The following is a 27,628-nucleotide window of genomic DNA, read 5'->3' as shown; positions in this document are numbered from 1 at the left end:
ATCCTCAAAGAGTTCTAATATAAGTATTAGGGTATAGAACTAGAAGGAAGATAGAATTTGTAGTTAGAATGACCCTTAGAAAATATCTTTTGTAACTGCATCTTAAATAGCCTAGATTACATTAGTATTTAATAGAAATATTGAAATTTGAACCCATTTAAAAAAAATCCACACCCTGTGATCTTTCCACCACATTTTGGTCCACATGAAAGCAGACAGCATTATATTACATTGAAGGGCATGGTTAACAATATGACAAAAGTGAGTAAGGAGAAAGAGAGGAATGCCTGACTAATTGTTGATAATACAGAGATATAAAGTATTTGAAATATTTTTAAGAAAAAGCATTTCTACACCACAGAGCAGCATGTGTTATTTGTCTCAATATAGGAAAGCAATGGTTAGAGAGTATAAGGATTTATTGAAGGCGGCTCTCACCTTCCTTTTTGTATAAAAAAACCGAGATGAAATGGTTACAGAAACATGACAATTAACTTGTTCCATTGAGGTCACTTAGGGCTTTTTCAGCACCCTGTAAAGCTAAATTTTCATCAATAAGCTGCTATCTTTTCTAACCTTTTCCAGTTCTTGGTTACCTATCCTGGTCATCAACCTATCCACAATGCTTGTTAGTCTTGTAGGCTAAGCCTCAGCTTGGGAGGCCTAAATCATCTAGTGAAGAAATACAGTCTGTAAAATTTCTCAAATCTTGAAGGGAATGGGGGAAAATGTTCTTGTAACAGGAATGTTTTAAAAAGGGAAAAAATGCCAAGTAGCACAGATTCCTCTAAGCCCCAGTTTTAATGACTTACGAAGTTTTAAGTTACAAGTGAACTCTAAGGAAATTCTTTCTGTTTTTTACAATTTCTTGCATGTATATTAAGATTTTAAAAATCTTTTTATGAAATAAACTTTTGTTAAGAAAAGATTTTTACACATTGTTACCTCCTCATTTTCTGGAACCATTCAGAGGCTTACAAGCTGCATTTCTCTGCTTATTTATTAAGACTGTATACACTGAAGGACAATTGCTTGGCCCTCGTTTATTTTGTTCTTCCTGGTAGAACTAAAGATTCTTTAACTAAAGGCTAAAGTCCAAAACAGTGTGCAAAGATAATGAATGCATTTACCAGGCTGGCAATAGTTGGATAAACTGTGGGCCTGCCAAGCGACTCCTTGACAGTCAAGCAGGGGTCATCATTTATTTATTTGTCAGATTTAGCTGGTTCCTTTCCTCCAAAGGGCTCATAGTGTTTTACGGAGCTCTTTACACATGGGCTGCCTAACATTAACAAAATGAAAACCTGAGAAATAGAAGGGGGAGCAATCAGTAGGGAGGATGGTAGAGGAAAGAAGGGACCAGGGGCATACAAAACAGGACACACTGATAGCTGAGCACCCACAGGGAGTTGAAAAAATAGATAAAAACAAAACCAGCTCCCTGAGAGCAGTTAATCCTGTTCATAATGAAGAGGTAACACAATATGGTGGCAAATGTATTTAGAGACAAGCAAGACCTGGGTTCAGATTCTCCCTCTTCTACTCATTAGTAGTGTGACCCTAGAGCAATTTGCATAACCTTTCTAAGGCTCAGTTTCCTTATCTGTAAAATGAAGATAAAATTATCTGTAGATGCTTCCTCCTTGGATTTTGAGGATCATTCATTCATTCATTCAATAAGCATTTTTTAATGCCTGCTATCGATACTTATTATAATGGACAAAAATGAAGTAGTTTCTAATCCAAGGACCTTAGTGACTATGGGTCAAGAGGGATTAGGAACATGTAAATAGAAATGGAAATTCAAATATATAAATGCAGGAGGACCCGAATTCAAACATGAATTCAGCTATTTCTTAACTGTTTAGCCCTGGGCAAGTCACTTAAGCTCTATCTACTCATCTGTAAAATGGGATAATAGGAGTACCTACCTTCCAGGGTTGTTGTAAGGATTAAACAAGATAATGTTGTAAAGTACCTGGCATATAGTACTATATAAATATTGCTTATTATTGTTAACATCATCTATGTATATCCATATGTATATCATGTGTGGATAGATGACTTGTATAGATTGAGAGATAGAGATCAATAGATAAAGAGATAGATTTGTATCACCATATCTGGTAGCAGAGTGGTGTATGACGCCAGCTACTGGGGAATCCAAATAGCATGTTGTCCTTTAGGACATAGTCCTTGAGCTGAGCCTTGTGAGAAGCCAAGGATTTTAAAGAAATTAGGCAGAAGTGACAAGGGAGGACATTCTAGGCACTTGAGACAGTCTTTGCATTAGCACAGTGATGGGAAATGAAATTTTTGGAATGAAGAAGAGTAAATATGCCAGTTTCTCTGGAATATGGAGTGTGTGAGGAGAGGAAGTCCAATAAGCATGGGAAGGTAGGCTGGGTTCTTTTTTTTTATGAAACAGAGTAGTTTGTTTTCTTTTTATTGTAGTGACTAAGAAAACATTGATGCTTCTTGAGTAGGGGGAGTGACCTAGTCATTAGGAATATCAATCTGAAGCGTTGTTGAAGATGGATTAGAGAAGAGAAAAACTGGATGAAGGGAGACCAATTAGGAAGATACTTTAACAGCCCAGGGGAGAGGTGATAAGGGACTGAATTAGGATGGTGGTCACCAGTGGAGAGAAGGTGACAAATGGAAGAGAAATTACAAAGATAGTACTCACAAGACTTGGTGACTGATTACATATGAGAGAATGAAGGAAATAGAAGGATTGAGGATAGCTGAAATATAGCAATTCTCAGTGACTGGAAATATAGTGTCAAAAATAGGAAAGTTAGTGAGAGTGAAGGGTTTGGAGAGAATGATAATGAGTTCTATTTTGTATATGTTGATTTAGAGATGCCCAGAGAACAGCCCCCTGGAGACATCTAATAAACGATTGTTGGCAATACAGGCCTGGTGGTTACAGGAGAAACTGAGGCTGCTGGATATGAACACTTGGGAGTCATCCTTTAGGAATTCATTGGTGAACTTGGAAAGTTCAGTTCAGTTTCAGTCGAGTAGTAGGGACAGAAGTCAGAGTTGGAAAGGGCTAAAAAATTGGTGGAAAGTGAGACAGTGGAGGAAGACTATAGATAGTGTTTTCTAGGAGCTTGGCTTTGAGAGGAAGGAGAGGTATAGGGCCATAGCTTTGAGGAGAAAGTAAAAGAAAGTGAAGGGTTTTTTTTGTTTTGTTTTGTTTTTAAGAATACAGGAGGGAGTTCTGGGTCTGTCTGTAATTAGTAGAGAATGAGATGGTGAATAAGGCAAGATTAAAAATTAGGAAGAAAGAGGGAATTGCTTATAGGGTCAAGTTTTTGGAAGAGATGAGATCAGGGTCACAAGTTGAAGCACTGACATAATCAAAGAGAAGAGCCAACTTTTCCTTTAGAATGGAGCAAAGTAGGAGGGAAGGGAGAATGATGTTGAGGTCATTTGAAGTGTAACATTAGATAAGAGATGGAAGTTGTGATGGATGGCTTCAATTTTTTTCCATGAAGTATTTGGTGAGATCTTATGGGAGAGATCAGGGAGAGGATGGGGAAGGGTGTTTGAGAAGAAAAGATTTAGAATAGCCCCTCTGGTGAATGGGATATAGTAAAGGCCAGGTCTACTGGGAAGAATTAAATAACTGACAAGCAACAGTGAAGGCCCAGATGATATAACATATCTCTGATTAAAGTGCCATCCCCAAAGCACAGATAGCCCTAAGCATAGATTTCATCATGTCACTCCCCTGTTCAGGAAGCATCAGGGACTCCCCATGGCTTACTCCTTTATCTGGCAAGTGAAGGCCTTTGCAATCTGGCTCCAGGCTGTATTTTCAGACTGATTTCACATTACTCCTCTTCATGTACTCTGAATTTGAGCCAAACTGGTCTTCGCTGTTCATGACATTTAATTGGTCTGCATCCATACTTCCACACAGGTTATTTTTCATGCCTTAGAATTCTCTCTTTATTCCCCTTTGGCTCTTGGAATCCTTAACTCTTTTCAACATTCATCTCCAATGCCCCTTCTTGAAGAGGCATTTCTTGAGTTTCCAAGTTGGTAGGCCCTCTCCATACTCTCTGTATTCACTTTTTGTTGTTGTTTTTTTTAATTTTGTGTGTATATGTTTCTATATCATGTATTTATTTATTTGGGTACATTGTGTATCCCAAACCATCACTAATGGAACATAAACTCATGGACAGCAGGGACTTCTCACTTTTGTCTTTTGATCACTATGGCCTAGTATGATGCCTGGAATATGCTGAGTAAATGCCTGTTGATTTATTAATAGCCATAAATTTTTTAGTGAACATGGTTGGCATGGTTATATGTCTTCCTCTATCAACATCATTCAGCAACACACGAGCAAAAGTGTGGAAGGTGGACTGTGAAAGTTATCCAGGTTTGGGATTCAGAAAAGCATGAGTGAGCATAAGGGGACAAGAGACTCAAAAGAAGAGGATAGTGGAAAGCAGAAATGGTAAAGAATCAAGATTTTGAAGAAAATAAAATTATTCTAGAATAGCAGTAATGGTCTGCAAATGTAGGGAGGGATGTAGTAAGTAGAGGTTAGGGCAAGGATAGAGAATTGATTTTGGAACAACATAGCACAAGGAAATGTAGAAAGCTAGGAGATTATTGTTAATTGGCAAAGAAATTAAGCACCTGCTATATCCCAGTCGCTGTTTTAGCCATTGGAATTTAAAAACAAAAGGCAATGTTACCCTAATGCATTCTGTCAGAGGAAACATCATGCATGCATATAACTTGTATTTTGAAGGCAAAACTACTGTACATGGGGAAGAAATCAAAGATATAGTCAACTTTTGATTGGGAAGGCACTAGCATCTAGAGAATCTGGAGGTGATCCTTGTAGGAAGAAGCACATTTAAGTTATGGGTTTGAAGGTAGAACACATTGGATGATGAAGAGATCAAGGAGTATGATCATCATTGATGGAATAGAGATTCTGATCATGGAAGCAGGAGATCACCTTGGAAACAAAGGTATTTAAAAGGGGCATTAATATGATAATTTAAGTCTCCTAGAAGCAGTTTAGAGGTTGGGGTAGAAAGAAGCATTATGAGCCAGGTTCTAGATTCCTTTAGAAAAGATAAAATGACCTAGGGGTTTGGAAGAGAATAGCCACCAGAATCTGGCTAGGGTGATATATTTGGATGAAGTGGTCTTCAGAAGGGAAAAGGAATAGAGGCATTTATATGGTGGCTACTCTGTGGTAGGCACTGTGCTAAGTGCTTTAAAAAATATTACCTCATTTGATCCTGACAAGAGCCCTTCAAATAGGTGCTATTATTTCATAGTTGAAGAAACTGAGGCAAACAGAAATTAACACCTACATGTAAGTATTTGAGGTCTGATTTTACTGACAGTCAGTTTTCCTGACTTTAGGCCTAGCTAGTGCTCTTTCTGCTGTACAACAACTATCTCTATAAGAAGAGATTGGCTGAGACAGTAGTAAGGGGAGAGTCTGAACATGCTACTGAGGGGCAAGAACCATGTCTTTTCTTCCTCACCCATTGTGTGGGTGTCATAAGTAAAAAGGATTATAGTACTAGATGGGTTCTTCTTAGGGAAGATATAGGTTTCCATGATTGCAAGAAGATGAAAGGTAGAAGTCTAATATATAAGATGGTTTGTTAATAAAGGTTTGTTTTTCCATAGGACATAATAAGAAGGGAGGGAAAAGTGGAAGAGGATCATAGAAGGGACAGGATCAACATGTAAGAGCATGAGGGAGTAAATAGTGATAGCCAAGGATGGGATCTTCTATCCGGGATACTTTTGATTCCAAATTGTGGGGAATACTTAGAAGGCCAATAGAACTGGTGAGTGTCACAGTATTCCCACAATCAATTGTGATCTAGATTTGATGACAATTCTTTGAGCAAAAGGTAAAGGCATTTGGAGGCAAGGGAGTACATAGGCAGAAAAGGGCAGGTGACAAGTCCCTATTTCTGCTTGATGGTGAAATACCCTGGTGGATGTGAGTCCAAGGAACTGGCAGCTTATAGAGGGATACACAATATTTGATTTACATGCCCTCTAATGATCCACTGGAACAGCTATATTCCAGAGCCTGGTATAATGTTCAATAGTTTGTCTTTGGGAATACATAGAATCTTTGGTCCTTGACTGAGGGACAGTATGGAGGGCATTCAGATGTGTCAGGAAAAATAAATCCCTTGTCTTCTGTGATCACCAAAGTGTGGGATCAGAAGCTAGATCAAATAACATGATATATGTAAAGGTCCAAGGATCATAGATTTAGAGCTAGATAGTGATATATATATACACTAGATATGTGTGTATGTATATATATATATGTATATATGTGTGTATGCACACAGAGGTCCAGTTCTTATTCCTAATATCATCTTAATTATCCTCATCACCCTCCTTTTATTCCTTATTATTATTTTTATTTTTATTATGCCTCATTGCCAATCTCAAGACATGGTTGTAGAGTGCTCTGACCAAATTGTTTTACTAAAGCTACCCTACTGGCCAGATGCAATTAATGTGTGTATATCTATCTATCTACATAAAGAGAGGGGAGATGGTGGGGGAGGGGAGGTGAGAGAGAATAGAATCCATTTAATCTGACCTTCTCCTTTTTAATATGACAATCTGAGAAGTAGAGAGTTGAAGTGATTTGCCAAGGGTCTAATAAGTGGCTGAGGAGGGATATGAGTTCAGGTCTTTCAGATTTTGAGTCCAGAGTTCAATCCACTTCTCCATATTACCTCTCAAACTTGGCAAACTTTAGAGTGCTATTTAAATAGATGTCATTATTATTTAGAATCTGCAAAATGCTTGGATGCCCTCAAGAGTTCTACCACTTTCTTTGTGAGAATTCTCCACAGGTTTAATCCCTAGTGGGAATGGCTCACTCTTGGATATCAAAGGAATTTTCGTTTAGCATCTAAATGAATATGTGTACTGGAAGGCCCAGGGGAACCTTTAAAGTATAAAACAAAGCCCCTAAAAGAAGAGAAGTGTAATCCAACATGAATCCTTTGTAGGATCAGGCCAGAAACATGCATTATTAAGATCAAAATTAAGGATTTAAAAACATTTATGTGATGCATTAATTGCATCTGGCAATTAATTAATTTAAGGGCATCCTTAGTAAAACAATTTGGTCAGAGCATTTAAGAACCATGTATTGACATGGGCAAAGGTCAGTAATAGTAATTAATAATAAGGAGAAGGAAGAGGATGATGATGAGGATAATTAGGATGATGTTAGGGATAAGTACTGGATCTGTGATTTGTTGGTATAGGGAACTTTGGGATGAGGAAAGTCCCTCTAGCAATGAAAGTCAAAAGCTAATTTCCAATTTATAGTCTCATAAAATTGTCTAGACTATGACAGGGGTGGGGAACCTGTGACCTTCAGGCCATATGTGGCTCTCTAGATCCTCAAGTGCAACAACCCCTTTGACTGAATCCAAACGTCAAATTCTGTGAAGTTTGGATTCAGTCAAAAGGTCACACTTGAAGACCTAGACAGTCACATGTGACTTCAAGACCACAGGTTCTCCACCCCTGGTAGAACACTGGGAGGTTAATGAGTTGCTCTGGATCAGACAATTAGAATGTGTCAGATGTGGGTCTTGAGTAAAGTCTTCCTGGGCCTGATAGTGGTTCCTTATCCACTGTGAAATGCTTCCCTTTAATAATAGCAATAATTCATTGTACAAAGCATTGTAATGTCTGTAAAGTGCTTTTTCATACAGAAAAAGTTGTGGGGTATTACTGAAAGAATTCTTTCTGTCTCTGTCTCTGTCTTTCTCTCTGTCTCTCTCTCTCTCCCAACTGAGTCTTTGCTGATTAATTTGCCCACAGACATATAGCTTGCTAGTTAGTCTCTGAGATGGGATTTTCCAAGTCTGGCTTTTATTCCACTAATAGGGAGAGCCATAGATTTGAATGCAAATAAACTGGGTTTGAAATTTCTCTCTACTGCTTCCCACTTGTGTGGTCTCAATCTGCTCTGTCAAGTAAGGGGGTTGGACTAAGGGACCTCTAAAACCTAGTTCAGCTGTAAGTCCTAAGATACTCCCCAGTTCCTAGAACAGTATATATAGCTCAGGGTAAATCAGTATCCCTGGTTTATGGATATTTCATTGGAAGGATTCATCTTCTCTTTCAAAGTGAGTATACTATTTTCCCCAATCAAATCAAGATAGTTAAAATTGTAGATTAGTATTTTATCTGAAAAACAACAGGAAACATTTTTAGGTTTTAACATTGGGCTTTATTTTTTTAGAAGTTTTACCACCGGTTAGTTAAATGTCTATAAAAACAGTAGGAGAAGAGCTGGAGGGGTGGTATGGTATAATGGGTAAGTCATAGGGATTGGGAGTCTGAGGGCCTGGGTTCTAGTCCTCCCTCTGTCATTAAATACCACTTTGACCTTGAACAAGTCACTGATTCTCTATAGGCTTCTGCGTCCCCATCTGTGAAATGAGAAGACTGGACTCAATGCTATTCAGAGATCCTATGCAGCTTCTAAAATCCTATAGTTTTGTGATTCTCTGAGTAGCTGGTAATATATTGTATCTTCACGATTTCAGCCCAGCTCACAAGAGAATCCTTTAAGTCATGCCATAAGTCTTAATGTCCAAGGGAGATCTAGCCCTCTTTATAACAGAGAACCTCGGTGAAGAGATAACAGAAGGGTTAAAGACAAGTTTACCTGGCAAAAGAGAAGCAGCAGATTGCACTTTCATCATTTATAAAAAGGCCAAGAAAGTGCCTGTAAGCACATTGGAACTGCTTTTCCACAAGGAAAAGCTGGTGGTGACAGGAATAAGGGACAAGAGGAGCTTCGCTTGGCTGGCCTTGGCAAAGGCAATTCGGGGCAGGCTGGTTCATTCCAAGCACTTTCCGTGCTTTAGTCCCAACAGAAATGAAGTGTTTCATCTTGGAGTCTTTGCAGGAGGTCAATAACTGACCGGCTGCTCCACTGTCGTGTATACACTGGAATTAATAAGAGGAGAAAACATACACACGCTCTCACACGTGCACAGAACATAGTACATACTTCTAGGAGCCCCGATCCAGCTGGCCCCCTCAAGTGTTTATCTTGGCGATTGTCTGCTTGGAGGATGGCATTTGGGTCGCTGGGACACCTGTTTGTCCCCATCCTGGCCCCCTCCCTTCTTCTGGGGTGGCTGGTTTACCTGTAAGGCTGTGTTGTCTCCCAATCTGCTCTCATCAGTCACGGCTCCACCCCCTCCACCCCCCTCCTTCCCACTCCCTCCCAGGAACTGCCTGGTTGCAGAGGAAAAGAGAACCAAGGAGTTAAACTGCCGGAGCCCAGAAGCAGAAGGTGAGCTGTCTGCCGTACGAGTTGACTGCGGCTTCCTTTCATGCTGACACGCATGTAGTTGGTGGTGACAGTGCTAAGGAACTGCAGACAGGCACTTAGCAGACTGGATGTGAGCTGTTTGCAAAGCTAGCTCACCCCGGACCTCCTGCTGCTGGCAGTATGTAAATATACCTGCAGACCGGCCAGACAACGGGCTCGCTGGGGTAGTGGGTTTGGGATTTCTTTCCTGCTCTTTCCTTTAGCTTAAGCAGCATGAGAGGGACTGGACAGGCAACAGCCTAGAAGTGAGATCTCGACATCGCGGTGAGATTGGTGTTTAAGCTGAGGGTGGGAGGGTTAAGTTCGTCGCACAGCAGATTTCATCCGGAATTCCCTTCCATCAAATACTATGTTCGCCTCTATCTGGTACGCCAAGAAGCTGGGTCGCAGGTTCGTGCATAACGCCCGGAAAGCGAAAATAGAAAAGGTATGGTGTGAGTGGGAATGGGCATTACCTCAGCTCCCAGCTGCCTGCTGTGTTTGGAATGTGAGCCCTAGTATTCAACCCCCAACCTCGATTAGCCCCTGATTATAAACTGTTCTGGTTGATGTAGTCCATAGCTTGGACTGTTAACCCCTGGGAGTGAGGAATGGCTGTGGGGGGTGGTTTGAGGACATGTGAATTCCCACCTTAGTTCCTTAAACCAGATGACAGAGCATCCATCCCAAAGTCTTTATGGTCCCGAAATTACATAAAATCAACAGCTGTCCAGCTCCTGTTTCTACTGGTCCAGAGGTCTGGAGCAAACTTGTTGCATAGCCGCATTATTTTTATTACTCTGATGTTTAATCACGAAACTGCCGTTTTCAATACCTTAGGTTTTCCTCCTCTGAGTACTCATGAAAACATTAGTTCAAGTTTAGTGACTGCTAGAATCTGCCATTGGTAACCTGGGCACAATCTTATTGTGGGTTGGGGGTGGAGATTTGAAGGTAGGAAGGTTTGTTTGTTTGTTTTATTCTAATCTTTTCCAAACTCAGAGTGTTTAAAATAGGCAAGAATTTTATTTGTCATTGGCTGGCTCTCCATTTCTTCAGTGAGGGGGCATTTTATGGTAGCTTTATGATTTAATTTGACCAGTTGTTTACAGAGAGTCTTTTGGCAGACTCACCTCCTCAGTTGTCCTTTCTCAGTGAAATGGAAATTACTTCTAAGACTAAGGAAAGTGTTACAAACTTGGGGAACTGGCAAGTTGATTGGTTGGGTTGCTAGTTGAGTTTCCCCAAAGAGATAGTTGAGTTTACCAAAAAGATAGAGCTTATGGACTCAGCTCCCAAATTTAGAAAAAAAAAAATCAGTATGGAAACTTTCAAAGATAGGAAACTGGGAAATTAAGTTAGCTGTTATTGGCACTTATGATGGAATGTCCACCTAAGGTTCCTTTCTTCCTCAGAGGTACCGGTGGGATTGTATAGAAATGGCTTTCTAATAAGGTTTCCATGTTGTGGGGCCCCAAAGGTCAATTTCCCATCCCATTCACTTCATGGTATTTCAGTGTAAAAGCTATTGATACATGAAGTAAGAAAAAAAAGATGATAGACTAAAGTCAGATTGTAGGAGGAGGTAAGGAGTGGATGCTGGAATTATGCATTCAAGGATAAAGATCTTCAAAATGCCCAGCTTTGAACATTCTCAAGTTTAGTTCAGTGGACAAATTCAAAAATCTAAGTTACTTAATAGCTTGGGGAAGTGGGAATGTGTTCCTTCTATGTGCTTCCCTGAGGCATTTAAAATTTACATTAATAATAAACTAAGACCAGCCTTTTATTATTCCCCCTCTATAGAGGGAGAAGAATGAGAAATATTTTAGGGAAAATGTCATCTTCCCTGGAAAATTATATGTATGAATGAAAGAACTGTCAGACTCCATGAATGGCTGCTAAAGCCAGGGTAAGAAAATGCTTTGTGCCAATTCAGTAGGTGAAGAAAAGTTGAGCTGTCCAGTTCTGTTAATTCAGGTTTAGGCTCAACTGTTAAGAAAAGTGGCTCTTGGGATTTAGTGTAAGCAGCCTAAGAAGCTGCTGTTCAGTAAGGAGGGGGAGACATTCTTGATTCATGAGCCAGTTAGGACTCAGTCATTTTCCTTGTGTTCTTGTGACCAGTGTATAGAACAGACACAGAGAAAACAAGTTTTCTGCCTTATTCTTTGAAAGAGACTTGAAATCTTTAGATCTAATAGACAATGAGTAAAAAAAAAATCTACAAAGAGAAATCCTTCTGCTAGTGGGGAACTGAAGTTTTACCTTCTAAGTGTCAGATATGAAAGGGGGAATGTTGAATCCAATCACCTGAAAAGTAGCAATTTTCAAAGTTAATTTGGAAATATCACTTAGTGACCTACATGAAAATAGCATTGCCTCATTCTTGAATGGTATAGAATGCATTGAATAAATTAGTTTATTTTCTACTTCTTCTTACATAAACCAGTATGTGTGACTTAAACAAGTAGCTGCTAATTAATATTTGGGATAATCACCTACTGCATTTTTCTTTAACCAAACAGAGAGTTGATCATAGGCTCCTGTTGAACTGAATGATTTGAAATATTTTCAAATTGTTTCTGTAGTCCCCAAACCCCATTAAAATGTGATCAAGAAAAAAAAAAACGAGGAGCTGCTGGTAGTAGGTAGTTATGCTTTAAAAAGTCCATGAAAATATTTTTCCTTGATTGGGATGGATGTATAAAGGTAGCAATGATTAATCAATTTGAGTTGAGATAAAATGACCAATCAATGAGCTTGCCTGTGAGGGAGTCTGAGATTCTCTCATATTATGTGCATTGCCTCCTTTTACCCCCTAGCTTGAATGATGGTTGGTAATTGTGATTTTGTATTTTAGAGCCCTCTATAAATCTTTGCTTCTTGTTACAGTAAGTAAGCTAGTTTATTTCCTCCTGGTTTAATAAAATGAAATAAGAATGAAATGTATCACAAATCAGAAATCCTTTTTTTTAAGCACTCAGGTGTTCTGTGAGGAGTCTTTTCTTCAGGGCTGGAGTGACCTGAGAAGCTAATTAGGATCGAACAAGCCTGAATAACACCCCTAGACATTAAACAGTGCTTGGTTCATGGATAGGTGGCCTGTTATACACCTACTCTCAGCACCAGTAGGAAGTGACAGCATCATGAGAGGCTATCTCTAAGGCTCTCTTTCATGGGCTTGTCACTTCTCCTCCCACCTGCCATGTCTGATTAGGGCATACCATTCATTTTTATACCGACACCACAGAATAACTTGGGTGGAGGACTGGGGATGTTTTCCGAAGCACTGAAAAGAAGAGGGTACTGATTGCAGTTCTACTATCCTAATAGAAATAACTGAGTTTGGCAGTTAGTAAAAAGTAGGAAGAACAGTTGGATAAACCAACCATACCATTCCTTTTTCAACAGGAGCCTGGTTGAAACTTGAGTCCTTATGTCTCCCATGCTGCAGTGGTATCTAGGGATCATTTTTTTTTTTCTTAGAGGGTCTGAATTATGAACTGCCTCCTCTAGCTCACTACAACTGTCCCCCAATTCATCCCTTCTCTATTGAATTTAGCCTTAGAAGTTGATTTAAGGGAAATTTTCACATTGCTGGTCATATTTGATGGTGTTTGCTTTGGACAGCATAATTGATAGTTTGGGTTCTGCCAAGTCATAATTCGTCTTGATTTAGAATCCTTTCATTGTCAAGGCTAGTTGTCATGTGATCTGTCCCCCTACTTCTGTGAGTACTGCAATTAACCTCACTCTTCACATCACCTGCCCTGTCCAATTGTAAGAGGCTAGATAATCCAAACTTTGAATAAAACAAATGGGAAATAAACCACCTTCTCGGATGCCTATTGCAGGTCAAAGAGTGATAGTCAGTTGAAGAAGCTAGGAAGGTACACTGATATCACTCTCACCTGGAAGGTGACTTTGCTACCAATAGCTTATTTCTATAGTAACAGACACGTCTCTCATCAAAGGGCATTTACATGTTTTACAGTTGTGCATACATTCCATTTTTCCCCCTAGCATGAGTCAAGGATGTTAGATGATTCACAATTCTCTTTTCTAAAAAGCAAAGCCCTCTATTATCTCTTCTTTAGAAGGATATTATTCCATGCTCTTCAGCAAATTGAGGGTAACAATATAGGGTATAAATTCAACATTTCTTAAAGCATCAACTGGGAGCTCAGTGTGAATAGCTGTGATGGGGCACAGTGCTTCCATTTACACACTGACTGTTTTTAGTCTTGTGTCTGCTTGGAAAAGTCTGTCTTGATTTAGTACCTGTTTTCCAGACACCTACTTTAATATTTCAATCTAGTCAATATCTAGGTTTATTAATAAAAAGAAGGCTGCCTGAAGACATGCTCAGATAAATTGTAAGTACATTTTCTGATGGAACAATAGAACACACAAGAATGGTGAAGCTCCTTCACTCCCCCTATCAGCTATCTGCTGCATTGTTTTGTTGTGTGGTTTGTAAAGCTTGTTGTCTGAATTGTGGATGGATTCTCACTGCTTCCCCAGCTAGAAGAGATCTCACCCTTAATGGACCTCAAAGTATTCTGCATTCTTCTTAGGCATGTAGAATCTAATTTGTATTCAGGCAGCCAATAAGCATTTATTAAGAGCTTACTATGTATGCCAAGAACTGTGCTAAATTCTGGGGTTATAAAGAGAGACAAGAAACAAAACAAAACAAAAATTAAAAAAAAAACAAACACCTCCCCAGCCTCCACCATGGGCCCTGCTCTCAGGACATTCACATTCTAATGGGAGGGATGATATGACAGGCAAATTACTAGATAAACCCTGAAAATGGAAGTTAATCTCACAAGGGAGACAGTAGGGATGGGGAGTGGTAAGAGATTGGGAAAAGTCTCCTAAGGAAGGTAAAATTTCATCTTGAGTTTTGAAGGAAGCTAGAGAAACTTAGAGGCAAAGGGGAGGAGGGAGAACATTCCAGGTCTGCAGACAGCAAGTGCAAAGACATGGAGATGGTAGATGCAAGTATACTGGTGTAACTGGGTTGAAGAGTTCATGGAGGTAGTAAAGCATATTGATGAGACATTTCAGTCATGTCTGACTTTTTCTGACCCCATTTGGGGTTTTCTTAGCAAAGATATTGGAGTGGTTTGTCATTTCTTTCTCCAGCTCATTTTACTGATGAGGAAACCAAGGCAAACATGGTTAAGTGACTTGCCCAGGGTCACACAGCTAGGACATGTCAGAGGTCAGATTTGGAGTCAGGAAGATGAGTCTTCATGACTCCAGGCCCTGTGCTCTGTTCATTGTTATTACTTAGCATTGTGATTGATGTTATTCATCCTTCATTTTCAAAGATGACCAATGATACCAGGAGGCATAATTTGATTGAAAAGGTAGGAAGGGGTCAGCTTATAAAAAGGCTTAAATTCCGCCAGGTAGCACAGCAAGTAAGAGCACCGGCTCCAGTGTTGAGAAGACCTGGAGATCGAATCCCGGGGCTCAGACACTTAGCACCCACCCAGAAACACCTGGCAGTGTAACCTTGAGCAAGTTACTTAACCCCAATTGCTTAGGGGCGGCCAGGTGGCTCAGCGAGTAGGAGCACCGGCTCCAGTGTTGGGACGACCTGGAGATCGAGTCCCGGGCTCGGACACTCAGCACCACACCCAGAAATGGCTGGCCATGTAACCTTGAGCAAGTTACTTAACCCTGATTGCTTAAAAAAAAAAAAAAGGCTTAAATTCCAAGCAGTGAATTTGATCCTGGAGTTATCAGGCAACCACTGGGATTTGGGGTTGGGGGAGGGGTGTGGCATGGTCATATCTTGTTATTGTTGTTGTTTAGTTGTTTCACTCATGACTATCTCTTTGTGACTTTGTAATTTGGGGCTTTCTTGGCAAAGATACTGGAGTGGTTTGCCATTTCCTTCTCCAGCTCATTTTGCAGATGAGGAAACTGAGAAAAACTGGATTAAGTGACTTGCCCAGGGTCAAATAGCTAAAAAATGACTGAGGATGGATTTAAATTTGTGTCCCCCTGAATCTAGGCCCAGTGCTCTATCCACTGTGCTACCCAGTAGATTGACACTAGGAGAATCAGAGTCACAATTTGGCATGAATTAGAATGGGGAGATATCTGTGTAGATGTCTTGTCTCCACAATATTGTAAACTTCTTTCAGGTAAGGAGTTTGGCTTTTATATCTTTGTATTTTGTGGTCCTGCCCTAGTCCCTTGCACATAGTAGGTGCCAATTCAGTCTTTGGTGAATTGAATTTTCCCCAATGAAGTGCCTGGGTCTTAATAATGACAACCAACTCTCTATCTCTTTAAGATTTGCAGAGCACTCTTTTTTTTTTTTTTTGCAATGAAATAGGTAGCACCAATGTAATGATTCCCATTTTATGGAGGAAGAAAATGAGACTCTTAGGAGTTAATTGACTTGCTGTCCATCACATAGTTATTGCAAGTATTGTAAATGGGTTTCAAATAGAGGTCTCGTAACTCCAACTCCAATAACCTTTCTACTACCCTACACTAAACTAGATTGCCTCACCAGAGACACTTAATAATGTTTGTGGAATGAATGAATTGGAAATAACATTCAGCAGTCCATAGACACAATAGTGTCTTAGGACAGACCTGACCTACATCCAAAAGCATCTCTAAACAGACTTCATTGTACATATCTGCAGAACCAATGAAATATCATTAAGGAGTCTATAGGAACAGAGGTAGCTAAGGGTCACAAGGAATAGAACACTGAATTTAGAGTCAGGAAGGACCTATGTGACCCCAGCCAAGTTGCTTAACCTCTGCCTGCCTTAGTTTCCTTAACTCTTGTATAGGAATCACTATAGCACCTACCTCCCAGGAGTTGTGAGAATCAATGAGATATTTGTAAAACACAGCACAGCACTTGGCACCTAGTAGGTACTTAATAGGGGTGTGTGTGTGTGTGTGTGTGTGTGTGTTTGTTTTCTTTCATTGCTGCTCTGGGGATCCTCTACGTCACTGTAACTAGAAACATAAACAAATAAGGGTTTGAGCTGACAATGAAACAACGTTTTCATGTTAATTACGATCTTCTCAGGAGACAAGTTTTAGTCCCCACTCAGTCATGGAGACTTTTGTACCTTGCTTGATCTAACATAGAGTTGTTTGGAAGATGAAATGAATGGGTAAAGCGTTTAGAAAAACTAAAATCATTATACAAATGTAAAAATGCGTTCACATTATTTTTGTTTTAATATTGTAAGTAAATATGGCAGTGACTTTCAGAAACAAAGGTATATCCTGTCATACTCCTTAGGTGAACCTTCCACTTCATGAACCATTTATTTTTTTCAAAGAGAGTCCTGTGTCCTGTTCTGGATTATACAAGATAAGTGAATGTAGATGAACAGAAGAAGGTGGGAAGAAGCAAAGGGATTAAGATTCATTCGTAGATGCAGATTATTTGGTTTAAGTCTGAGGAGAGACTTACTGAATTAACGAACTTATTTAACCTAATAAACATTTATTAAGCAACAACTGTATTAGGTACTGTACCAAACACCCGAGGTACACTTAATAGAAAGATTGTCCCTGCCTGTAAGGGACTTATAATCTAAATGATGAATGATGTCCAAAAGGAGGCAGGAAGCAGGGATGTTGGGGGCACCAGGAGATACCTGGCATCTTTTTCCATAGAATTGAAACCAGTCAGAGCAACAGATACAAAACAGAGTGGACTGAGAGTCTAGGAAGATATTGGGATGAGTTTAACACTTGTGTGGTTGAAATCAGGCAGGTCAGCAGACACAAAATGGAAAATGAAGTGAGCTGAGAGTCCAAATTTATCTGTTGTCACATAGGAAGTAAGCACTGCAGGTGAGATATGTACACATATATTATATGTCTAATATCAATTGCATATCATATATATATATATTTCAATGAGATAGTAGACTAATAGGACTTATTACCTGATCTTAATAATTATTATTATTATAGTAGTAATTAAAAGCACCTTCCAGACCCAGAACTATTATCTAACTTACTGATATATCTGAAGGACTCATGGCCTTCCATATGACCTATTGCTTAGAGTTTCTGGGCTTTTCCATTTGTTCTGTAAAAAAACTTTCTCTTTATGGGTTACTTCCTTTAATTACATTGCGAGCTTTTTGAGAACAGGGACTGTCTCACTTATTCTGTTTGTCTTCCCAGCAGTTAGGATGGTGTAATGTAATACCAAGCAAAGGCAACTTCCCAGGTTCAAAATACCAGCATAGGTGCTCTCTATTTTATTCAGTAACAAACCCAGAACAGAGAAGATCAAAACATGACATCATTCAAAATACAGCATTTACTAAGTGTGATTAAATCATCTCCAAGGCCTACCCCACCCCAGGACTTTCCAATCATTCAATCAATTACAAAGTCTCTGTTCCAAATACTTCTCCACCCCTAGGCTATACCTTAATTAAGTCCACCACAAAGCCCCTCTTCTCAAATGGAGATTAGTTTCCAAACATAAGTAAAATACATTCATTTGCTCAACCATAGAACACAAAAAGGTCAAAAGTTCCCCACCCCTGGATCACAATTGAATCTACCCCAGAGTTACATCAAGTTCAAACACAGCACTTAATACCCAAATGGAGGTCTTTTCTTCATCTTGACACGAGGCAAGTTCTCAGCAATCTTAGTTCCTGGGGAGACAAGGCTTAGCAAGGCCATAAGATACATTGCCAGTCCCTTCATGAATTTATCCTCTGTCTGTAGAACAGTCCTAGAACCCCTGAACACATTAGCAAAGCCCTCTCCCAGGATTTCTGTAAACATACAACAAGAAAATCCTTCTTCAGGGCTTCTAAACCAACAGAAAGGCTCCCAGACCCCTGCAACAACAGCACTGTCCTTCACCAGTGGACAGTATTCATTCTGTCTGCCGGACAGTCTCCAGACCCCTGCAACAACAGTACTGTCCCTCACCAGTGGACAGTATTCACTCTCAGTACTGTCCCTCACCAGTGGACAGTATTCACTCTCTGTCTGCAGGACAGTCTCAGGCCTTCTTAACCAAATGCCAGGTTCCAGGACTTCTTCAACAGGACAGTCTTTCACCAGTGGACAAATCTGGCAAAATAACATCAAAACAGACAGACAAAGTACCAGCAAAACAGCCATGTCTCCTCAGTCCTTGGCAGCTCAGGGGGCAGGTCTCAAAAGTCCAGGGCAATTCAAAGCGGCCACCAGCAATCTCTTAGTCTCTCCCTCTACACGAGGTGCTGCTTCCAAAAAGAACTTCCGCCTCTCTCTTGTCTCTCCAAATCTACGTCACCAGCTCCTCCCAGTCAGGACTTTCTTTTCACATCAAAAAGTCCATCCCACAGGTGGGATTAACAAGCTCTGGGTTTTAATACAATCAATTTGAAAACCAAGCCAATACAGGGGAATCTTTAATTGCCATTACTATCACAGATGGTGGTTGACACATAAGAAGAGCTTTTCTTTTTTTCATTCACTTAATGGATCTGTAATCTCATTGATTTGGGTGTTACCCTCAATGATGCTGATTGCAACCTCTGCATATCTCATTCATGTGCTCCTTCTTGAAGTCTAACATGGAGGACCCAGCTAACATGTGTGTGACTGTAATAGTAATGGAATTTAAAGATTCCCCTGTATTGGCTTGGTTTTTGGATTGATTGTGTTAAAACCCAGAGCTTGTGAATCCCACTTGTGGGATGGACTTGTTGATGTGAAAAGAGAATGCTGAACTGGGAGGAGCTGGTGACGTAAATTTAAGAGAGACACAAGAAAATAGAGGCAGAAGAAATTTTTGGAAGCAGCACCTTGGAGGCAGAGAGAGAAGGAGAGGATTGCTGAGGGCCAGTTTGAATTGCCCAGGACTTTTGAGAGCTGCCAAGGACTGAGGAGACATGGCTGTTATGCTGGCACTTTGCCTGTCTGTTTTGATGTTGTTTTGGCAGATTTGCTCACTGGTGAAGGACAGTCCTGTTGTTGCAGAGGTTCTGGAACCTTGCTGTTGGTTTAGTGGTCCTGAGACTGTTCTGCAGACAGAGAGTGAATTGTGTCCACTGATGAAGGCCAATGCTGTTGTTGCAGAGGTCCTGGAACAGAACTATTGGTTCAGAAGCCCTGAAGAAGGATTTTCTTGTTGTATGTTTACAGAAATCCTAGAAGAGGATTTTGCTAATGTTTTCAGGGGTCACAGGACTGTTCTGCAGACAGAGAATGAATTAATGAAGACACTGGCAACGTATCTTCTGGCCTTCCTAATCTTTGTCTCCCCAGGAACAAAGATTGCTGAGAACTTGCCTCTGGTCAAGATGAAGAAAAGACCTCTCTTTGGGTATTAAATGCTGTGCTTAAGCTTGTTATAACTCTGGGGTAGATTCAATTTTGATCCAAGGGTGGGGAACTTTTGACTATTTTGTGATCTGTGATTGACCAAATGAATGTACTTTACTTATCATTGGAAATTAATCTGCATTTGAGAAGAGGGGCTTTGTGGTTGACTACATGAATGTGCAGCCTAGGGGTGGAGTAGTGCTTAGAAGAGCTTTGGGATTGACTAAATGAATTATAATGTCCAGGGGTGGAGTAGTACTTGGAGATTATTGAATTATACTTGGTGAATGCTGTATTTTGAATTATGTTATATTTTGATTTTCTGTTCTTAAATTTCACTGAATAAAATGGAGAGCACCTATGCTGGTATTTTGAACCTTGGGAAGTTGCCTTTGCTTGGCATTACAGGCATTCTTCTAGATCTCTTGACTTTGCATGGATATGAATGAAACAAATGGACTGCCTGTTGTTTTGTTGTTGTTGTTATTGTTGTTTTTGTTTTTTTTATCACTTTCTCAGTCATGTGACTGGCTGAACTTCTTTTCTTGTCATACATCACTGTAATGTAATCTTTTGCCTATTCTCTTAAACAGTCCTTCTTGGGAATATGCTACAGCTTACTCTTAATCACCCTGAGCCTCTCAGTTGCCTTTTGAGTCATCATTAAACCTTGAAGGTCACCCAGACATTGGACACATGATATAAATATTTAGAGATTGCTCTTCTCTGAAGGCTTTTTCTGATGTCTCATCATGGCTTGGGAATGACTCTAGTCTCTCAAAGGGTATGTCTATGTACTCTAAACTCTGAAAATTCCTACCAAAGTAGAAAGTTTCAGATGTGGGCATCAGGGATAAACTATCTTTTCCAAGAAACATCTCTTATATGCAGAAGGATTCTTTAACAAAAGTTTGCATAAAAGATGACAGTTTTGTTTATTGATTAATTTATTTGTTATCAATTGATTTCAACAGTAGTTAACAGCGTCTATCCACTGGAAAGATAGGAAGTGTTTCACTTTGTCTCACTGAAGACAATGAATGTCTTTAACACCCATAAGCCTTGTTCATCTCCTGCTCTACCCTCCTTTCCCAAACATATTCAGTGTACATTCAGTTTAAATTGTTCCCTTCTATCTCAAATCTTCCTACAGTATTTTGTTTAGATATGGGGCATGGTATAGTCAAAAGAGCAGTGGATTTAGAGTCAGAGAACCTTACTAAAAATATCACTCTGTCACTTACTACTTAGATGACCTGGGGCAAGTCATTACCTCTTTAGGACTCAGTTTTTTCACATGAAAATTGAGGAAGTTTTACCAGACAAGTTCGGAGTTCTTTCCTGGCTTCAAATTTGTGTTCCCATAATCTACGTTGCAAGGCATTACTGGTGTACGTCTTGTGGTGTCCACTAACCCTCTTCCCTTCCTGAAGAATGTGAACTTCCGAAGGGCAGGAGCAATGTAACTTTTCATTTCATATCATTAACATCAAGAATTGTGGCTTATTTATAGTGAGAAGTTAATGTTTGCTAAGTTGAATTGAAGAATGGGGAGGGGGCGTAGGGGCATACACAAGACTCTACATTAATTGATTCATAGTTATTCATCCATGTTTCATATACGATGTTGGTATTTTACTGCCTTTCCATGGTATTCCAACAAAATTACAATTCCTTTAAATATTGAATTATGTGAAAGCTGAGTCCTAAAAAAGAATTTTACTTATAATGTTCAATGTTCTGTCCTTTATCCTCCTCAAATTATCCAGTTTATACTTATATGCTTAAATATTGTTTCTCCCTCCTCCACTTAAATAGAAACTCTTTGAGACCAGAGACTGGTTTTTGTTTGTTTATTCTCATTATTTTTTTCCCCTTTGGAATCTCAGTACCTAGCACAGTGCCTTACATTTTATAGGTGCTGAACAAATGTCTGTCTGTTTGGATTTTAAGGACAGAAACACATGCACACACACATACATACATATACACATATGTATATATGCCTATATATGTATGTGTGTGTGTCTTCTGTGTATACCTATATGATTTTGGTGGGGGTAGTGGTTGTTCAGTTATTTTAGTCAAGTACAACTCTTTGTGACACCATTTGGGGTTTTCTTGGTAAAGATACTCAAGCGATTTGCCATTTCTTTCTCTAGTTCATTTTACAGATGAGGAAACTGAGGCAAACAGGGTCAAGTGATTTGCCCAGGGTCAGACAGCTAGTAAGTGTCTAAGGCTAGATTTGAACTCAGGAAGAGTAGTGTTCCTGACTCCCCTATGCCAACTAGCTAAGATATATATGTGTGTACACACACATAGACATACATGCATACACACACATATACATGCACATATGTTTGTATATACAAATATACATACATGTATATATACACAGGGCATGTGTTTATATGTAACATGCATATGTATATGTGTGTAGAAAGTAGAGGCAGACAGATACTTGAACCCAAGAAGATGAGTCTTCCTTACTCCTGGTCCATTACTCTATCCACTGTGCCACCTAGGTACCCCTACTATATGACTTAATGGAGAATGGTAATTTGATTTTTCCCAATCAGCACTAAGGAGCAGTTAAAGAGAATGTACTCATACTATTTAATCACACATAAAAATCTAGCTTAGGGAAAAATTTCTTGATGGTGAGGCATGATAGATCCTGAACAAGTTGTGGAATTTCTTTAAGGTTTTTAAAAAATGGCCAGTTTTCATCTGAGATGGTTGAAGGACAATTTTAACCACAGAGAAATGGACTAGATGTTTTTGAGGGTTCTTCCTGCCAGTCTTATAATTCTTGGTTCATTCTCAGGCTGGAACAGGCAGCATGAGTCAGCTGCAGTGTCTGCCTAACTGAAGTGAGAGGGAAGACAGGTGTTGACACAGCCAGAGGCCTGCCCAGGAGGTCTTCCCAAGTCACCTGATAACTGGAGAGAGGGCTAAAATGCACAGGGGCACTTGTTCTCAGTTCTCACCATTGCTACCTGTTCTAACTTATCACAAGAAAGTCTTAAAAGGCAGCAGAAAGGGAAGTAGTGATGGCAAATAAGACTAGATAGAGAACCAGAGAGAATCACACTCACAGAATTTCATAGCACCAAGAAGGGATTTTGTCCTCTTTCTTCAAAGTTTCTTATGGTAAATAGCAATTTGTGATGAGCAAAAGGGACAGGGACCATAAAATAGTTTCTTCTTTATTTCATAAGATCATTTAGAGACCTGAAGAAGTGACCAGGAGGCACAATAGGTATCTTTGGGAGGGCAAAGTAATCCTAAGGAATCAACATTTAGAAGTGTCCAAGATACTATACTCCACTTGATAGAATCAACTAAGATTAATACCTACTTTCTGAGGAAAAAAAAAATAATTGAAATAGGAAGTTACCTAAGGCACACTGCTCCCAGGTGAAGTCAGGACTCCATCTCACCTGTGATATTTAAGGTTGGTAGCCTCAATGTGTCTGAAATTCTCTTCCCCCAGGGTCCAATATCTGCTCCAACTCAACTGAAATTGTCTTCATAAAGTTGAGTTTAGGGCATGTTTTTAAAACTGCTGACCTTGGCACATTTTGTGGTATCAGCCTCAGGCTCTAGAATTGCTAATTATAGTTGTGTGTTTTGGTAATCAGATTTTTCAACTCTAATCCAGTTTATACAACTTGAATTACACATGTTTTATTTGTATCAGGATGAAATCAAGAGTGACATTTTCTTGGGGAGTGTATACCACATAATTTAGAGAATTACATGTTTTTATTATCTTGGGGCATTCTCTCACCCTTTCATAAGTGTTGACCTTGCTTTCCCAATAGATCATAAGCTTTTTGAGGCAAAGGATGATAGCCTTTACTTTTGTATCATCCAGAATCAAAACCATCTATTAAGCACTTCATATTTACTTGTTTTCTGGAAGATGATTGATTGATTGACTTAGAGGCTTCTCGAGACAGAGGACAGTGTGCAAGTCTTCCCTTATTTTTGTCTTCATCCATACTGGTAGAAAGATACCTTCAAAAAATCCACCTTCTTTTTTTCTTTTGTTACTCTAGTCCTTGAGGAAACTTTATCATTTTGTCCTGATTAGATATTTATACAGGCGGCTAGCTAGAGCTTAAAGCATTGAGTTTGGAATCAGGAAGGCTTATCTTCTTGAGTTCAAATCTTGCCTCAGACACTTACTAGCTGTGTGACCTGGGGCAACTCACTTAACCCTGTTTGTCTCAAGTTTCCTCATCTCTAAAATGAGTTGGAGAAAGAAAGGGCAAAACACTCTAGTATCTTTGCCAAGAAAACACCAAATATGGTCATGAGAAGGAGCACATGGGTGAAAAACAACACAACAAGGTCTTTAGACTGCCTTCCCATCTTCTCTTCTCTATTCAAATTCCCTCTCCCTTTCTTCCAACAAAAAAGAATATAGCATTCCTCAAGGGAGTATGATTGAAATACCCTCAAAACAGACAACCTCAGCCCATTGCCTTGCCCCAGGCACGTAGATTAAAGGTTTGAATGAACCTCAGTTTCTGAAAGGATCATTGTTTGAAACCACTCCTCTTTCCAGTACAGGTTCTTTGTAGAACTTTGACTTTCTAACTCAACAATCCTTCAAAGACACTAGGTGGTGATCATGAAAAGGTATTTTCTAGACCCTGGGGTGGAACAGAACATATATCTGGTCCTTGGCCCTTTCAAATTCAGACCATTTCATAAGTTCTAATAAACAGTAGAAAGAGTAAATACTGCTTGATCCTTTGAAGAGGGAGTGGGTGGCTATTTAAATAGTTTCTCCTGTTTCTTATAAACCTTGAGGGGGAGAGTTCCTATTGCCTACCCTGCCAAGCTTCATGTTCTGTGTGCCATGGATTCTGGGGTGTGGATATAGTAAACATCAAATGACAATACTATGTAGTTTGATATGTGGGTTGGGAAAGGGGAGTTAGAGGAAGGATAACAACTGTTGTGCTCTAATCTGTATTTAGGATGACAAAGCCTGCCCCAATCCCCTTAATTCTAGTGCCTTCCCTGTGTTGATTAAATCCAAGTTATCTTGTATACACTTGTGTGTACAACATTTATTTTTGCATGTTGTCTCTCCCATTACAGGGTGAGCTCCTTGAAAACAGTTTTTGCATTTTGTGTTTCTTTGTATCCCTGGCTTTGCATCTCAAGCACAGCCATTGGCCCATAGTGCATGCTTTTATTGTTGTTTGGTTGTTTCAGTCATGTCCAATTCTTCATGACCCCATTTGGGGTTCTCTTGGCCAAGATACTAGCATGGTTTGTCTAAGAGATGTTTAGTGACTGACTGCCTGATAAGCAGAGCCATCATCCAGCCTATCCCCTGTGCCCAAAATGACTTCCCCAGACTTCAGATTTCTGTTTGTTAAATATTTACCTATCCTTTAAAACCTGACTGCTTGCCACCTCTTCTCTGACACCTTCCTTCATTCCTCAGGCTGGAAATGACCTTCCTCCTGCACCTAATCTCTCCTTGGCCTACTCAGTAAAATCCAATGGTTCTCTAGCACCTTCAGGATCAAATGTATCCTCCTCTGTCTGGCATTTAAAGCACTTCAAACCCTGTCCCCTCCTTACCTTCCCAGTCTTCCTATACTTTACTCCTCTCCACACTGTTGGCTTATGAGAGTATACACTGTCCTACTTGTTTTACCTTGCAGAAAATCCTCTATCTCCCATCTTGGTGTCATGGCTGCCCCCCACCCAGAGAAGGAAAGCTCCCTCCTATTCCCCCTGACTTTGATCTTCCTTACCTTTCTTCGAGATTCAACTGAAATTCCACCTTTTGCAGTAGCCCTTTCCCATTACTCCTAATGCTGACGTCTCTCAATTTGGGATTAACTTCCATTTACTCTATATATCTTGTAGGCATCTAGTTACTTATATATTGCCTCCCCCATTAGATTGTGAGGTCCTTGAGGTCAGGGACCTTTTTTTTTCCCTTCTCTCTTTGTTTCCCCTACTATGCTTAGCATGGTGTCTCAAACTTAGGGAACACTTAATAAATGATTGTTGTCTGAAATGCTTGCTGACTTTCTGGTTCATTCTTGGTTTTTTTTTTTTTTTTGAGGCGGGGGGGAGGCAAGGCAATTAGCATTAAGGGACTTGCCCAAGGTCATACAGCTAGTGAGTGTGTAAAGGGTCTGAGGTCAGATTTTAACTCAGGCCCTCCTGATTCCAGGGTTAGTGTTCTATTCACTGTACTGCCTAGCTGCTCCTTGATGACTTTCTAACGCACTTATTATTCAATACCTTTCGATCCCTTCTAGACTACAAATTCCATAATAGTGATTACCAGTTATCATAGATAAGCTTTATATATCCCAAGAGTCATCAGAATGTTCTTTCTATAGTAGGCATTTAATACATATTCATTGCAGAAAGGAAGGGAAGAAGGAAAGGGAGGGGGAAAAAAGGAGAGAAAGAAAAAAAGGAGGAAAGGTAAGAGGTAGACATGGAGGAACAGAGGGATAGATGAATGGAGTAATGCAAGAACAGAGGGAGGAAAAGTGAGAATGGTATTCCAAAGGTAACTATAGGAAAACAATTTTTTAAAGAGGAGAAATGCTCATTGTTTAAAGAAAGCTGAGACATTAAAGGGGAAAGAAAACTTTACTAGAACAGAGGAAAGAGAGATTCTAGAATAACCATCTTTATGTGCCTGATTTAAGAAATGAAAAATTGTAGCATTCCAAAGTGTCCTTATTTGTCACTTATTCACCTTTGACCACTTTGTGCTGAATCTCAGGGGTGTGATGTGACTAGCTATGAGTGGGGTACAATATCTGGCTGTCTGAAAGACTAATCAAGAGTAGTATTTTATAGCCTGTCACCAGAGAAATATATAATAAGACAAAAGCAAAAGATGAAGCAGTGTAAAGCCAAGCCCAAGCAGCTTTCCAGAGAACTGCTGCTATGAAGAGCTTTAAGGTTCTGATCACATGGTATAGTGAATTCTCTATTTATTCAGCAGTAAACTAAAGCAAAACATTCACAGAAACCAAAGCACAGCATTTACAGTGTTATCATACCTTATCACTTAAGTGACCATGTAGTTTTCACCAAAGTGGCCACATAGTTTTAAACAAAATTCGTGATTCAGTAAGCCCTTAACTCAATCATCCTTAAGGAGCAAGCCTCCTTAAGGGACACAAAGTACAAAGGTCAAAGTTCTCCACCCCTAGGTCACCTTGTCTTAATCTCAGTCAAAAAGTCTTCTTTATTCTTGACTGGAGATTAGTTTCCTGTCATCCTTAACTCAATCATCCTTAATAGGTAGAGAGTACAAAGGTACAGAGTACAAAGTTCTCCCACCCCTGGGCTACAGTAAATCATGGTCTCAGTCGGCACTAAGTACCCAAGGAGAGGATTCTTCATCTTGCCTTGAGGCTGCCTCCCAAATTCCATGGTTCCTCTTCCATGGGTCCAGTTCTCGCCTGAATCTATGCAATTGTCACCTGGATTCACAGGCAGGCCGCTCTCAGCTCCTTAACCAGCTCCTTGTCCAGTTCCATATTGAAGCTTATAGTGTCCTGTCTACCTCAAGTCCTTTGCAGTTTCTGTTTCTGGGAAGACAAAGCTTTAAAAGAGCCACAATAAAATTCATGCACATTGCCAGCACCATCATCAATTCACTATCTACCTGTGAAATTGACACAGACCCACCAACAAGGTCTGAGAACTCATCACACATCATCAGTATGGCCCCAGGACCTCCAAAACCCTCCTCCAGGATTTCTGTAAACAGACAACAAGAAAATCCTCTTTCAGGGCTTCCAGTAAGGTCCCAGGGCTTCTGTACAAAGCATCACAAACAACAATAAACACAGAGTGCCGGCCTCCATAACGTTCCCCTTCTCAGTTTTGCTCTCT

At 39.8% G+C, this 27,628-nt stretch overlaps 1 protein-coding gene across 17 annotated transcripts in view; it reads left to right on the top strand.

Moving 5' to 3' along the window:
• Positions 1-27,628, top strand: part of DLG2 (discs large MAGUK scaffold protein 2) — a 2,470,643-nt gene that overhangs the window by 1,200,312 nt on the left and 1,242,703 nt on the right. The window contains exon 1 of one of the 17 annotated variants that reach the window (XM_069070984.1): positions 9,597-9,824. The exons of 15 other annotated variants lie outside the window; for them this stretch is intronic. In XM_069070984.1, coding sequence (XP_068927085.1) covers positions 9,747-9,824 — 78 coding nt within the window. In that variant the 5' untranslated portion in view covers positions 9,597-9,746. Of the gene's footprint in view, positions 1-9,596; positions 9,825-27,628 lie in introns of those variants that run through there. One more of the 17 variants, XM_069070981.1, reaches the window with a different exon arrangement.

This window comes from Petaurus breviceps, unplaced genomic scaffold (assembly GCF_028583685.1).
Source record: "Petaurus breviceps papuanus isolate PSGF00001 unplaced genomic scaffold, PetGlider_PUasm1.0 90823, whole genome shotgun sequence".
NCBI lineage: Eukaryota > Metazoa > Chordata > Mammalia > Diprotodontia > Petauridae > Petaurus > Petaurus breviceps.
This window is presented reverse-complemented; position numbering and strand designations above follow the sequence as displayed.